At 41.8% G+C, this 12,043-nt stretch overlaps 2 protein-coding genes across 5 annotated transcripts in view; one reads left to right on the top strand and one right to left on the bottom strand.

Moving 5' to 3' along the window:
- tm2d3 (TM2 domain containing 3) overlaps nt 1-3,920 on the top strand; it is a 4,520-nt gene extending 600 nt beyond the window's left edge. For 2 of the 3 annotated variants that reach the window (XM_020592485.1, XM_020592482.1), the window contains exons 3-7: nt 559-660; nt 1,115-1,275; nt 1,566-1,740; nt 2,457-2,532; nt 2,776-3,920. In XM_020592485.1, coding sequence (XP_020448141.1) covers nt 559-660; nt 1,115-1,275; nt 1,566-1,740; nt 2,457-2,532; nt 2,776-2,941 — 680 coding nt within the window. In that variant the 3' untranslated portion in view covers nt 2,942-3,920. The remainder of the gene's footprint in view (nt 1-558; nt 661-1,114; nt 1,276-1,565; nt 1,741-2,456; nt 2,533-2,775) is intronic. The other variant, XM_020592483.1, reaches the window with a different exon arrangement.
- A 3,099-nt stretch (nt 3,921-7,019) lies between these two features.
- The window catches only part of larp6a (La ribonucleoprotein 6, translational regulator a), a 5,531-nt gene continuing 507 nt past the window's right edge, over nt 7,020-12,043 (bottom strand). Inside the window, exons 1-3 of one of the 2 annotated variants that reach the window (XM_020592457.1) lie at nt 11,568-12,037; nt 9,687-9,885; nt 7,020-8,909 (exon numbers count right to left, since the gene is read on the bottom strand). In XM_020592457.1, coding sequence (XP_020448113.1) covers nt 7,806-8,909; nt 9,687-9,885; nt 11,568-11,812 — 1,548 coding nt within the window. In that variant the 5' untranslated portion in view covers nt 11,813-12,037 and the 3' untranslated portion in view covers nt 7,020-7,805. Of the gene's footprint in view, nt 8,910-9,686; nt 9,886-11,567; nt 12,038-12,043 lie in introns of those variants that run through there. The other variant, XM_020592458.1, reaches the window with a different exon arrangement.

The following is a 12,043-nucleotide window of genomic DNA, read 5'->3' as shown; positions in this document are numbered from 1 at the left end:
TTTAGCATTAACTGGTTAGCTAGCAGGGCTGACTAAAGTTAGCACACAGCTAATGCTAGCTATTTAACAACAACATGGGATACAAGGAGTAGCGCGATTTAGGTTGTTTTTCAAACAGTAGGCCTCTTTGTTTAATTTCATACTAATTTACACTATATGAGAGCTAGCTAACTGTTAACTGTCGCTGTTAATTTGCAAGAAGTGTCACAAGCCAGCTAACGCTTCGGTGAAGTAAGCTAGCATAACTTAGTCATTGTAAAGCTGTAGCTTAACGTTGGATGTTTTATTAAGATAAAAGCCCGCATTCAACCATGTGACTGACAAATGTAACGTTATATTTCTGCCATGACGTATATAATCAGCTATACGGCATTAACGCGTGTAAGATATGTCTCGTAACACATGACTGCAGCAAACCTTAGTGTTCATTACCACTCCACAATCAGCACAATGCGCATCGTATGCGGGGGGTTTATATTGTTTAACCACGGTCAAGGCAGAAGAGTGTCTTGGACTCAGGTTGCATGTCTTTTTATTGTATGGTTTCTTTTCGGCCAGGTTACCTGACCTCTCCTCACGTTGGCCAGGATCCCCCCTACACTAGAGATGCCCAGCATGGACCTGCATTCCCCAGCCCAGTGGTCCCTGCTTCGTCCTCGGGTGAATGCATCAGACAGTCAATAACCTCACTGACTGTACTAGGAAAGGGACCCACTCTCAGAATAGTGTAGTACATAATTATTGAGGATTATAACACAAATTAAGTTTGATATTGTGTCAGGGATGAGTTATTCCAGACAAAGTGATCCAATTAACTTGCACCAAATCTTTATTTAATTACAGTGAATATTTTAGCTTAACCCTGTAAAGCTTGACACATAGCCAGAACATTCTATTTTTTTGGAACTGAGATGTTTATTAAACCTTGTAACAAAATCCAAAAAATAATGTGCCATATTATTATTATTATTATTATTTTTGTATCACATTTGATACATGGGGCATTTTTGGCAACTTTTTTTTGCTCAGAAACTTGCGTAGCAAATATGATATAAATGGATTTATAGGGTTAATATGGGAGATCTCTTGTAACTGTGTGTTTGCTGTTTGGTAGTGTCTCCTGCAGATGAAGAGAGCTACACTTCCAAGTGTCCTAGTGGGGGTTTGTGTAGGCACCTGCCACCTGACTGCATTCACTGCAATTATCAACACAACTGCACCTATGGGAAACCAGCTTCCTTCACTTGTAAACCAAAAAAAGGGGTTCACTGTATTGTGAGTAACATTTATTATGTGATAGTGCTATGGTGCATAAAAGTAGAGTATGGATGGACGATGTATACTTAGAAGTCTATACCTTGTTTAGTGCATTGATTAAAAAGAGAAGGGAAACATGGCACATTTTGTCATTGGAGCACAAATGCTCCAATTAACTTTTATACTGGAAGCTGTCAGCACTTATTGACAAACAGTTCTGCATGGTGATAGAATTACTGTGCTGTAAGAAACAGCTTACTTTCTTTTGGGAATAGTTGTATAGTGATAATCTGTTTTTGTATTCTCAGGGAGAGTCAGGACAAGCCCAAGACAACTTCTCTCTGACCATCACCTGTCAGTTCTGCTGGCAGTTGGATCCATCCCAGTACCGCTGCTCAAACTCCACCAATTGTATGACAGTCTCCTGCCCACGCAAGCGCTACAATGCCACCTGTGATGTGTTGGGTCATGTACATTGTTTAGGTATGGTAAAGGCTCTGCTGTAAGACTGCAAGGTTTCTTTCCTTTCAGAGTAGTCATGCCTCAGTCCAAGGCACTGTAGACAGTCATTTTGGAAGGGAGAGTTTTACAGATTTTCCCATCCAGTTGAACATGGCCATTATGCTTAAAACAAATGAGGGTTGAAAATGGAGATGTTTTGCTGACTCAAGTGACTTTTGACTTTGTCCTATAAGCTTGCTAATTTCACTTTTATTGTTTGGCAAATGTAAATCAGACAAAATAAACAATATAGACATCCGTAATATATGACTTCATCTTAAACATTGGTAACTGTCAGTGTGATAGTAATATTTGTGTCGCCCACAGTAGTATTTTTGAGTTCATCACCACTTAACCAGTCCCCTGTCAGTCAGTCACTGAACAAAAGCCATTTGTAAAGAGATGAGCTAGTGCAGACTACTTCCCAGATGTTTTCTGAAGGTGAGCTACATTACTACACAGTCTGGAAACCTGACTGAAAACCAAAAGCACAGTATTTTACAAAATAAAATGTCCTTTGCAAATGTTTGGTCAAATGTTAGGTTTTTGACTTTTATATTATAGTTTTGTTTAGGGAAATGTGGCTCACTCATGCTCATTGATCTTTCTGAATATTGTGTTTTTGGCTCTTTTTTTTTTGGGAAGTGTGAAGATCAAGGTAATCTTATGTCCTTTTTCTTTTTTCTTATTTTTGGTAGGTAAGAGACGTTTTCAGAAACGGCTGTTTTGCAACTGGACTGGAGGATACAAATGGTCAACAGCATTAGCACTCAGGTAAACCTGCCACCATCAGAAGAAAAACAACTTTTCTTAGTCATGCCCTGGTAGCTGAGTTGTTACAGTGTATGCCATGAAACTTTAGTGTTCATGGTCCAGTTCTATGTGGACCATGTGTCCTTTCTGCATCTTCACTTATTGTCAAATAAAGGCAAAACACCAACAAAAATGTTCATTTGGGATGTGTACTCCTGTGTCAGTTCTGACTTTATCTGTGTTTTCCCTAATCCCTTTGTGTAGCATCACACTTGGTGGTTTTGGGGCAGATCGGTTTTATCTGGGCCAGTGGCGAGAGGGTCTGGGCAAACTCTTCAGCTTCGGAGGCCTGGGCATTTGGACTTTGATAGATGTTCTTCTGATAGGAGTTGGTTATGTGGGACCTGCTGATGGTTCTCTCTACATATGAAGCAAAGCTCTGGAGACATAGCTGGATGGTTTGTACTCTCCTTTCAAAGATTCAAGATCTCAGATGCTGTCTACTTAGCACATTTCCTTGCTCAAACGTGTCCTCATCCCATCTGCTAACAGGCAGGAAGTGTTGAGAATAACTCTACCCACACAACCATCAGATCAGTCCGAATCATTCTGCATCCATCTCCTGTTGAGATTTTGCAGAAAGAGTTGTGCATTATATATGTCTGGTTAGTTTGACTTAACGGGTGGTTAGGCTCCCTCATGCTGATAGGTTCGGTTTCATGTGGAGACTTGCTTTAACAGACCTCGTGTCACCATGTAGCTATGTGTCAAATAGCTACAAGGGATGTGTCAAATGGTAGCCATAACTACAGATTTATTTTTGGTGAGACGGGACACAATGGACAACATTCTCGAAAGAAAGCATGAAGATGCAGGACAATACGCGTTTGTTTTTATTGACAGCAGATACATGTGGATGAATTCCATGGTTATTTGGCATGCAATATACACTAAGTAAGCAGTGCAGGTCACAACTGTAAGTCTTGCCCCAAGGGCTACATTCTATATATGATAGCCTAGCTTTTCAGAAAAAGAGAAAATGGTCACTCACTGCAATGTGTAGTTTGAATCTTGGGAAATGCACAGATAATAATCAGTGTAAATTTGTACATGATGAATATTGAAATACTTGTTTTGCAGATGTGTTGCACTAGAAAACTTCATCTAACTTGTGGCTTCCCTTGGAGATTTTGGAGATATGCCGTGCATTAAGTTTGTATTTTTTCTCATGATCATTTTGTAAAAAAAATTTCTCTGTGTACTAACACTATCTTTGCTTGAGACTGGCACAAATTGATTAACATCTCACTTTATGTACATATGTTTTCAGTGTCAGGGCCATTATACTTTGTTGTGTGAACACTGTAAATGACACTTTTTAAGTTATGTAAATAAAACTGTCAAGTATCTCATATGTTGTGTTTGTATGACACAGTTACACAGTAAATCAGTTAAACCATCTTTTTACAGCAACACTATTTAATTCCACAATTTATGTAGATATCTCTGTTTACAGAATGACAAGGTACATAAATTTAAAAAAAAGGGGGGGGCATTTTTCTTTGTAGTAGGTTCTTGTTTGTGTCGACTTTTCGAATTGGCTGCTTATCTGAGGCGGTGAGGAAGCTGCAAATTTTCTCCACCCTAATTCTAGTTCCTCAAATGTGACACTGCCCACTCACAGCCACATTAGCTCCCTCCCACAGACTGATTCAAGTGTATATCCAGTATACTCTGAGTTAAGGAGTCACCTGCAATATATTTTGTAAAGAGACTTTTTTTCCCACCTCTTGGAAAACTGTAATTTAGGGCTTTGTAATTGTGCATCCACAAGATGCTCCCTATAATTGTTGCTGCTGGCTTTTCCAGCATGACCTCACTTTGTCTGAATCATACTTTGTGGTTAGGTGCAGGTGTGAATATGTTTATTTACATAGTGATTTTGCTGTACATTATTGTCAGTGGGTGTAATATTTAAAGCATATTTACGGGTCACGTTTAGATGCTACTAAGTAATAAACAAGTATGCAGTGTATAGTGGCAATGACAAATGATGGTAGAAGAGTACAGTATAACAAAAGCTGAATACACAACATGACAAATGCAGATAGGTTTTATTCTTTAACACTAATCTGATGTCCACATCTTAATAATTTTGTCTGGCAAAAATCAAGTCTGGACTAAATTGCTGTAAATTACTGCTCTGAATAACTTTTCTACATTGATGGCTACAGCCCAATTACAAATAATTGCCAGAGTGGTATTTGGTTTTGTAATTATCTTTTATGATATTCCTATTTGCGGTGAGTAATGGTCATTATATAGAATTTCATCTTAGGAGAATAATAGTTACATTTTTTCATTTTTATGTCAAACAGTCATTACTCACAGTATTAGAATGAGTAGTAATTGGGAACTGAGCCAAACATTGTCTTTCAAAGACTGATGGTATCACGACTCCCTGATTTTGAATTGCTAATCATGCAAAGAGAACAAAAGTTTATTCATCCCTCTGTTACATAATCTCATTTAGTCCCCTGGCAGCTCTGAATTTTGAAGCATCGGTCTTGACCCTCTGTATCCAATGCTACAACAGTTTGTCCTCCCATTATGCTTCCTCCTACATGGGATAGCATCTCTAAGAAAATTGGATAGAATGTTGCAACCACATGAATTCAACAGCCTAACGACTCTGTGAGCAGCCAACTGTGTGCTTCATTCTCACACTTGAACGGTTGCTAAGGAGCATTTGATGCCACCTAAGGACATGACGTAAATTAGAGTAGCTATAAAAAGTATGCACTAGCCCTGGACTACTTTTTTATGTGGGCAGTTAATCACATTGTTGTACCTCAGCTGATTTGACACTAATCAGCAGAGAGACCCATTTAATGACAAAGTGGATGCAGATTTTAACAATATGACTTACTGATGAGTGACAAAGAGAAAAAAAAAGTATTGGAATTGACTCTACAAGTGTCTGAGCTCTACTGGAAAGATGAACATTCTTCCAAAAGATATTCCCTCATGTGGTGTTTTGATAATGGTGATGGTGTAGACTGACAGTGATCCAACATGTCCCACAGGTGTTCAACTGGGCTGAGATCTGGTGACTGTGATGGCCACAGCATATGATTGACATTGTTTTCATACTCAAACCATTCTGTGATCCATTGTGCTCTATGGATAAGGGCACTGTCATTATGGAAGAGACCACCCATTTATTCAAGTTTTTCCTTGTAAACATTATAAAACAATTGGTTGCATAAATGTTCACACCTTTTACTATGAAATACTATATGTATAATCACTAGTGCAGCAAACCTAAAAGACATTTGATGAATTTTCACTTTTGTGTAATTATGGCACGACATACATACCTGTATGTGAAGTGTTCCATAGGCGTTAGTCATTTTGTTAAAAATTAAAAAAAAAAAAGCGACAAAGTACCTAGGCTTAGAACATTTACAGAAGTGAGTGTCCTGTCCCTCAAAGGCTGTTCATAATAATTATATGTCTGTGTGAAGAGAGCATTAGTGAGCAGCCACCAAGAGACCTGTGGACCTGAAAGAGCTGTAGGGTTTCACGATTTACATGGACACACTGTGTGCAACAACTGTGCAAGCGCTGCATCTGACCGTGGGGGTGGGGTAAGAATTTTCCAAAACCAAGCTGTTTGTCCATCCTATGAAGCTCAGTGATGCAACTTGAGCACTGCACAGACGTGAATGGACCATGCTCAAATGAAGCCTGGCAGTAGCAATGCCACACTGTGGGCATACTTATCTGCAGCAGGCCCGGGAAGGCTTGTGAAAGGGCAGGCTAACCACAGCACAGCAAAATGGAGACCCCCCCCCCAAAAAAAAATTCTACAATATGCAAGAGAACTGTGGGGGATTAATTTTAAACCAAGATAAAACTTGACAATAGAGCTAGACAGGAATGTCTTTAAAACAAGAAACTGACCAGAGACCAAACCTCAGCCCGATCAAGAACCTGTGGTAGGACATACTGTTGTTCACTTAGCCCTATGCCACGTGACAGAGAGCTTGGACCATGGATGTGTATACCTGTCAGACCTGTACATAGACTCAAAGCTGTATATGCCTCTGTCACAATTGTACTTCAAGTGATGATGTACTTGCATAATGTTGAATTTAGTCTGGATCATGTGTAGCCATTTGACATAATTTTCGTTCGTTTCGTGTCAAAAAGAAAGCCCAATTACATTCCACTACAGAAAATTTGAATAAATTACTTGTGCAACTGGTCTGTTCAGCAGTTTTGTCAGTTTCCCGTTTCACTTGCTGGGCTGTGTAAATAAATAAGACACCATTATGCCAATTCTGCTTTCCAAGATTGAAATCACTTCGTCTTGGAAAGGTAACAGTATCTCACGTAGTCTTACTTGCATATTGGGGGGACAAAAAATAAAAATAAATCTCAATTGCTGCAAATGATCACGACCACTTCAAAGTGCGTCACAAATGAAAGGCAGGCAGGCCAACTGCAATTTCAGTGATTTATTTGTACAATAGAAATTGAACTGTACAAATACCCCAGTTCAGATGTAAAGGCAAGAACACAAGCATCTATTCTGCCTGACCTGAACATCCCTCAAACCTCACTGTGAGCTTAGACTGATAAAAACATCTGCCCAGAAAAAAATAAGTTCAAAAACAAAAAAAAAAAAAAGCTACTCACAAAACAAATCAACATTTACAGGGCAAAACAAGACCCCAACTAAATCACAGCATACTGAAAATACTCAAAAAAAAGGCAAAAATCAGTTCAAGCTTTATGGCAGAGGAGCAGTTGTGATCTCAGTTCAAAAACCATGTAATTTTAAAAATGAAAGAGAAATACAGACAAGACATATGGTGATATTGCCATCAGGCCCATGTGCCTATGCCAACCTGTATCTCTACACCATCTACAGACAGTGTTGAGCTTTTACACACACAAGACAGAGATGGTTTTCAAATTTAAAAAAAAAAAAAAAGAGGAAAAGAAAACATTCCCCTCTCTGACCTGCCCCATGTAGAACATGTTTTGACAGCAATGGAGTTGACACGGTCCATTTTAATGGCATTTGTAAAGTTTCCTCTCAAAGCAATATCATTTGACATTCACTCAAATTTCCATTAGTCAATTACTAATGTTACTATGGAAACTCAATGTTTTATAAAAAAATAGACTGAAAACTGAACAAAAATACATCTTACACAGTTCAAATGTGGGGTGGGGGCTGAGTGACACAGCCAGACTTCCAATACATCATTTCATTTCTGGGGTTAAGGAATGCATAATGATGCTCCGCATATCAAGTCCTCAGCAGCAGTGACACAGTGAAAGCCACGGGTTCCATCTGGACCCCTTGGCAGCCTCATTACACCCAGTGGCAGGCCATCAGCATTCTGGATTTTTCTACCCAGCATCGGGCTGCCAACTGGACTGCTCTCCTGAGATGCTACCTGCTTGCGCCGCTGGACCCATGGGCTCCCTGAAGGGGTGAGGCTACTGTCTGACGAGTAGTCTGCCCAGCGGCACCCAGCCTCAGGGCTGAGTCTGCCCTCACTGGCTAAAGGAGACTTTTGGGAATGAGGAGTTTTGCGCTGAGGACAGGGGCTGCCACGGGGGCTAGACCAGGGACTATTACGCGGAGACATACTAGGACTCAGGTGATTGTTCTGGAAGCTGATGCCTGCAGTAGTGGGGCTGAGCTTGTTGCAAGATTGGGACTTCCTGGCCAGCCTAGGGGATGTAGGGTTGCTCTCAGTCTCTGAGGAGCTGCAGGCCGAGTCATCCCCATGATACTGTAGCTCTCGCACTCTGCTGTTGAGTGAGTGACTTTTACGTATCCCTCCCTCCTCACGTGGCCGTTCTTTGGATACCTTCTTCTTGGGCGGCTTGGTTCCAATCAGTACCACTTTCAACCCCAGTGAACTGGCCTTTCCATCATCACTCCCCACAGCTTCATTGGCTTTAACAGCAGCCTCAACCTCCTCAAACTCTACAATGGCACATTCCTCAATGCCTAGCTGAGTGTAGCGACCGCTCAGCCTTTTCAGGTCAGCTGGCAGATCCTTCCCGGGCTTCAGGACTCTGACAGAGGCGATGGCGCCATATGTTCCAAACGCTTTCAGCAACAGCTTCATCAGCTGCTCCTGCTGAGCGGCTCCTCCCTCGCTGCCTCCATTATCCTTAGTAAGAACAGCAAGCTCTGGCCACCTCTGCAGATCACTTAACAGCAGCATGCGGCTAGGCAGCGACTCACTAGCAAAGACTGGCACTGCAGATTTACGCCGTACTTTACGCCCCTCATCATTCAGCTCAAGTATCTTTGAGTGTTTCAGTGCATAAGCGGTTGTTCTCCAGTCACGAGTCAAGTGTTTCACCTGCAAAGAATCAATGCTTGTATTACACAACAGATTCTAAGCATTTTAGGAGGACCATCTCATAAGCATTAGGTCACAAAATTGAACTGTGCAACGGTTTCTCTTTTTGATTTGCACTTCAGTCCCCCAGAAGAGCCTAAACAATAACATAAGCCTGCCAGCACTAGTGTGTACCGCCTTCCTTTTAGTTCCACTTCCTGAGCCAGAAACAGACCTTTTGGCATTATATTCACTTGAGAATCAAGCATCCTTGCATCACTTAGTTTAAGTATTACTATAAAATACTGCTTATGTTTAAAATGTTCAACTCAGTGTTAGTGAGATGAATGCTTGTTTATAACAAAAATGAGCACGGAAATGGATACTCGGAACACTTGTAGCACAAACAGATTTTAAAAACCATACACACAAGCCAATAAATTTGTATGCACAAGTGTAAAGTAGCACCAGATGTTGTGAATGAATGTGAGAATATCACTGCATCCCCAACAGCCTTTTAATTGCTATTCAGTTCTCACAAGCTTTGACGTCATTAGAAATTAAAAATGGCAAGCTTGGAGCTTAATACAGGTATGCTAAATGTGAATGACACTGTGCTCATTTGACAATCGTAATATATCATACAACATTAAAAGCACACAATGCAGTAGGTTATTTATCATGTGGCATGTACACTATATTGTAGCAAGGGTTTGTGTCCAGTTTCCAGCATCATCTGGATAGGGAATGACCACTATGTTTCCAGACTATATTCAAATGCTCTGTAGCCATGGTTACCTTTTTGAACGAGGTGAGCAACTTGACGCTGACAAATCCAAGTTTGTTGCGTCTCACATGTTTGAGCAGGAAGGCATCATGCTCCAGGTTCTCGTCAGACAGGTAGTACTCGATCTGAGCGACCAACTTCTGGATGAGCTCTGAATCTGGGGGCTGCCAACTCTCCTCCTCCAGCTCCCCTCCACTGGTCCCGGCCCCGCTGTGTGTGGGAAGACAACATGCCTCATGGTCAGTAGAGACTCTTCTCTAGTGCATCACTGAAACAACTGAATGTTTCATGTTCTAAACTGTCAACTGTTGCACATTTCATTTTCATTAATACAATAAGCCAGAGGCTTACAAATTGTTGGCAGGAATACATACTCATTTTGCCATTTCCCTCTGAAACATGCTGGGGTGAAAAAAATGGACTGTTTGCTTCCCTCCTTTCAGCAGTTGACAAGCTGTGTCTCATCACCATGTCTCAGTGCCAGACCTTGACACCAGTGTCCCACCAGTCCTGAAACTGCCAAGACCTCTCCATCTGAAGGGAGCACAGTGACAGGCTCTCCCTCCCACACAGAATATGGTGGCTCACCACACCAACGTCACACAGTTTACGAAAACCGGTAATAACAGTGCATATCTGAGTCTTATGTACAACTTGATAGACACCTGGCTGAAGTTGGGAAGCAGCACAGTCAGGTAGCTCTGCAGATTATCATGAGGGTCTGAAAGAAATTTTGTGGATGACTCATCACCTCCTCCCTTGCACACACTCTGCCAACACTTTTCCAGCTGGCTGACCACACACCTGGCATGAGCTCACAGCTTCCCCGGGACTTCAGGTAGATAACCACAAGCATGAAGAGAATACGGTCACCAAATAAGAGAATTTAGACATGAATTAATGTAAAACAATGATTTGGGATACTGCATTTTTTTCAAGTAGGCTGTGATGAAGTCAACTTAAAGGCACTAGTTAGTGCACTGGAAGCGTGCAAGAATGTTGCAGGACTGTCAGATGAAAAACACCCACATGGGAAGACTGCTGACAATCATGCTCTTCTAGAAGTTTCTCTATCCAATATTTAATGATCTTAAAACAGCTGGTGTGCCACAAAGCAAAGGTCTGCACGTGTTACAGGAGCTCTGCGTCAGAAAGCCACCAAGGTGAGACCTGCAAGTAAAGTGAAACGCTTGGTATGAAGGATTTATTTCCCCTTTGGCCTTTCTGTCACTGACTCAGTCTTTATACAAGTAGTTGAAGAAGGAATTTATAGGCCACAGGATAGAAATAGCAGGTCACGACGCAAGGGAATCAGATTAAAGTGATGTCGCCATCCTTTATCTCCCTCCCTGCTTTCAGGTGTCTCATTTTATAGCACTGACGTCGCCTACAGGTGTTTTGACGTACCCGCAGTCTCGCCCAGGACAATATGGCACCTCTTAGCTCTGTGAGAATTTACACTCCCAGTTGTGAACATCTATTGTCCTCCTCCCACAGTGCAGTCACTGTCTTTTGTTGCGACTGTGGTACACCTGTCCGGATTATAGCTGCATGTGAATAGGATCCCTTTAGGCAACCAGCATTCTTTCAGTAAAGCAAACAATCCAACGGCACCCACGCTGCTCATGTGTTGGCAGCTCACCAGCTTTAGTTAAAGGCACAAAAATAGACTAAACTCGATGTAGGTTCCACTGACATCGACATAAAGAGGAAACGGCTCCACTCATCCTCTAACCTTAGTGAACACACTTTACTGATGAATTTACATATTTATACCTTTCGAGGAAAACAGCTTTTGTTTACCTAATGAGGATATGATTTGTATTTACAGTTTACAGACCTCGTTGATGCCACATCACTGGCTACTAAGAGAATTTAATTAGCACTCAAACCTTGATTTGTCATGTCTTCCGATTTCATCCTCACTACAGCTGCCTCCAATGAAGTTAATACTACTGGCTGACACTTCCTCTGGTTCCTCGTCCTCTGCCGCTTGAATGGCCACGGTTATTGTCACCGTTCCCATCTCTTGCGTGAGCTGATCCACGGTGATTACCTCATCGATGCCCTGCTCCGATGACGCACGTGAGGCACACTCCGCTGGGTTCGGACTGGGGGTCCCTACGGACCCACTCATGTTCCTTGAATAAGTCAAGGTGCTTACAGCCGCTCCTTCCCCTTCCTCGGTTGGTGTAGTAGTAGCAACAGCAGCGCCTTCTTGGAGGGTTTTAATCTTTCTCGACTCGAAGACACAGACAGGATACGGGGTGTGTAAGCCTGTTCGGTGCTTTCTCGGGCTCCAGTGATGGCGGAGAAGGACCCAGGGGGCTCCGAGGACGCGCTCCACGGCTCGCCAGACACCCCCGAT

This window comes from Monopterus albus, unplaced genomic scaffold, assembly GCF_001952655.1.
Source record: "Monopterus albus unplaced genomic scaffold, M_albus_1.0 scaffold17.1, whole genome shotgun sequence".
Lineage (NCBI taxonomy): Eukaryota > Metazoa > Chordata > Actinopteri > Synbranchiformes > Synbranchidae > Monopterus > Monopterus albus.
The sequence above is the reverse complement of the archived record's forward strand: the minus strand, read 5'-3'. Positions and strand labels throughout refer to the sequence as shown.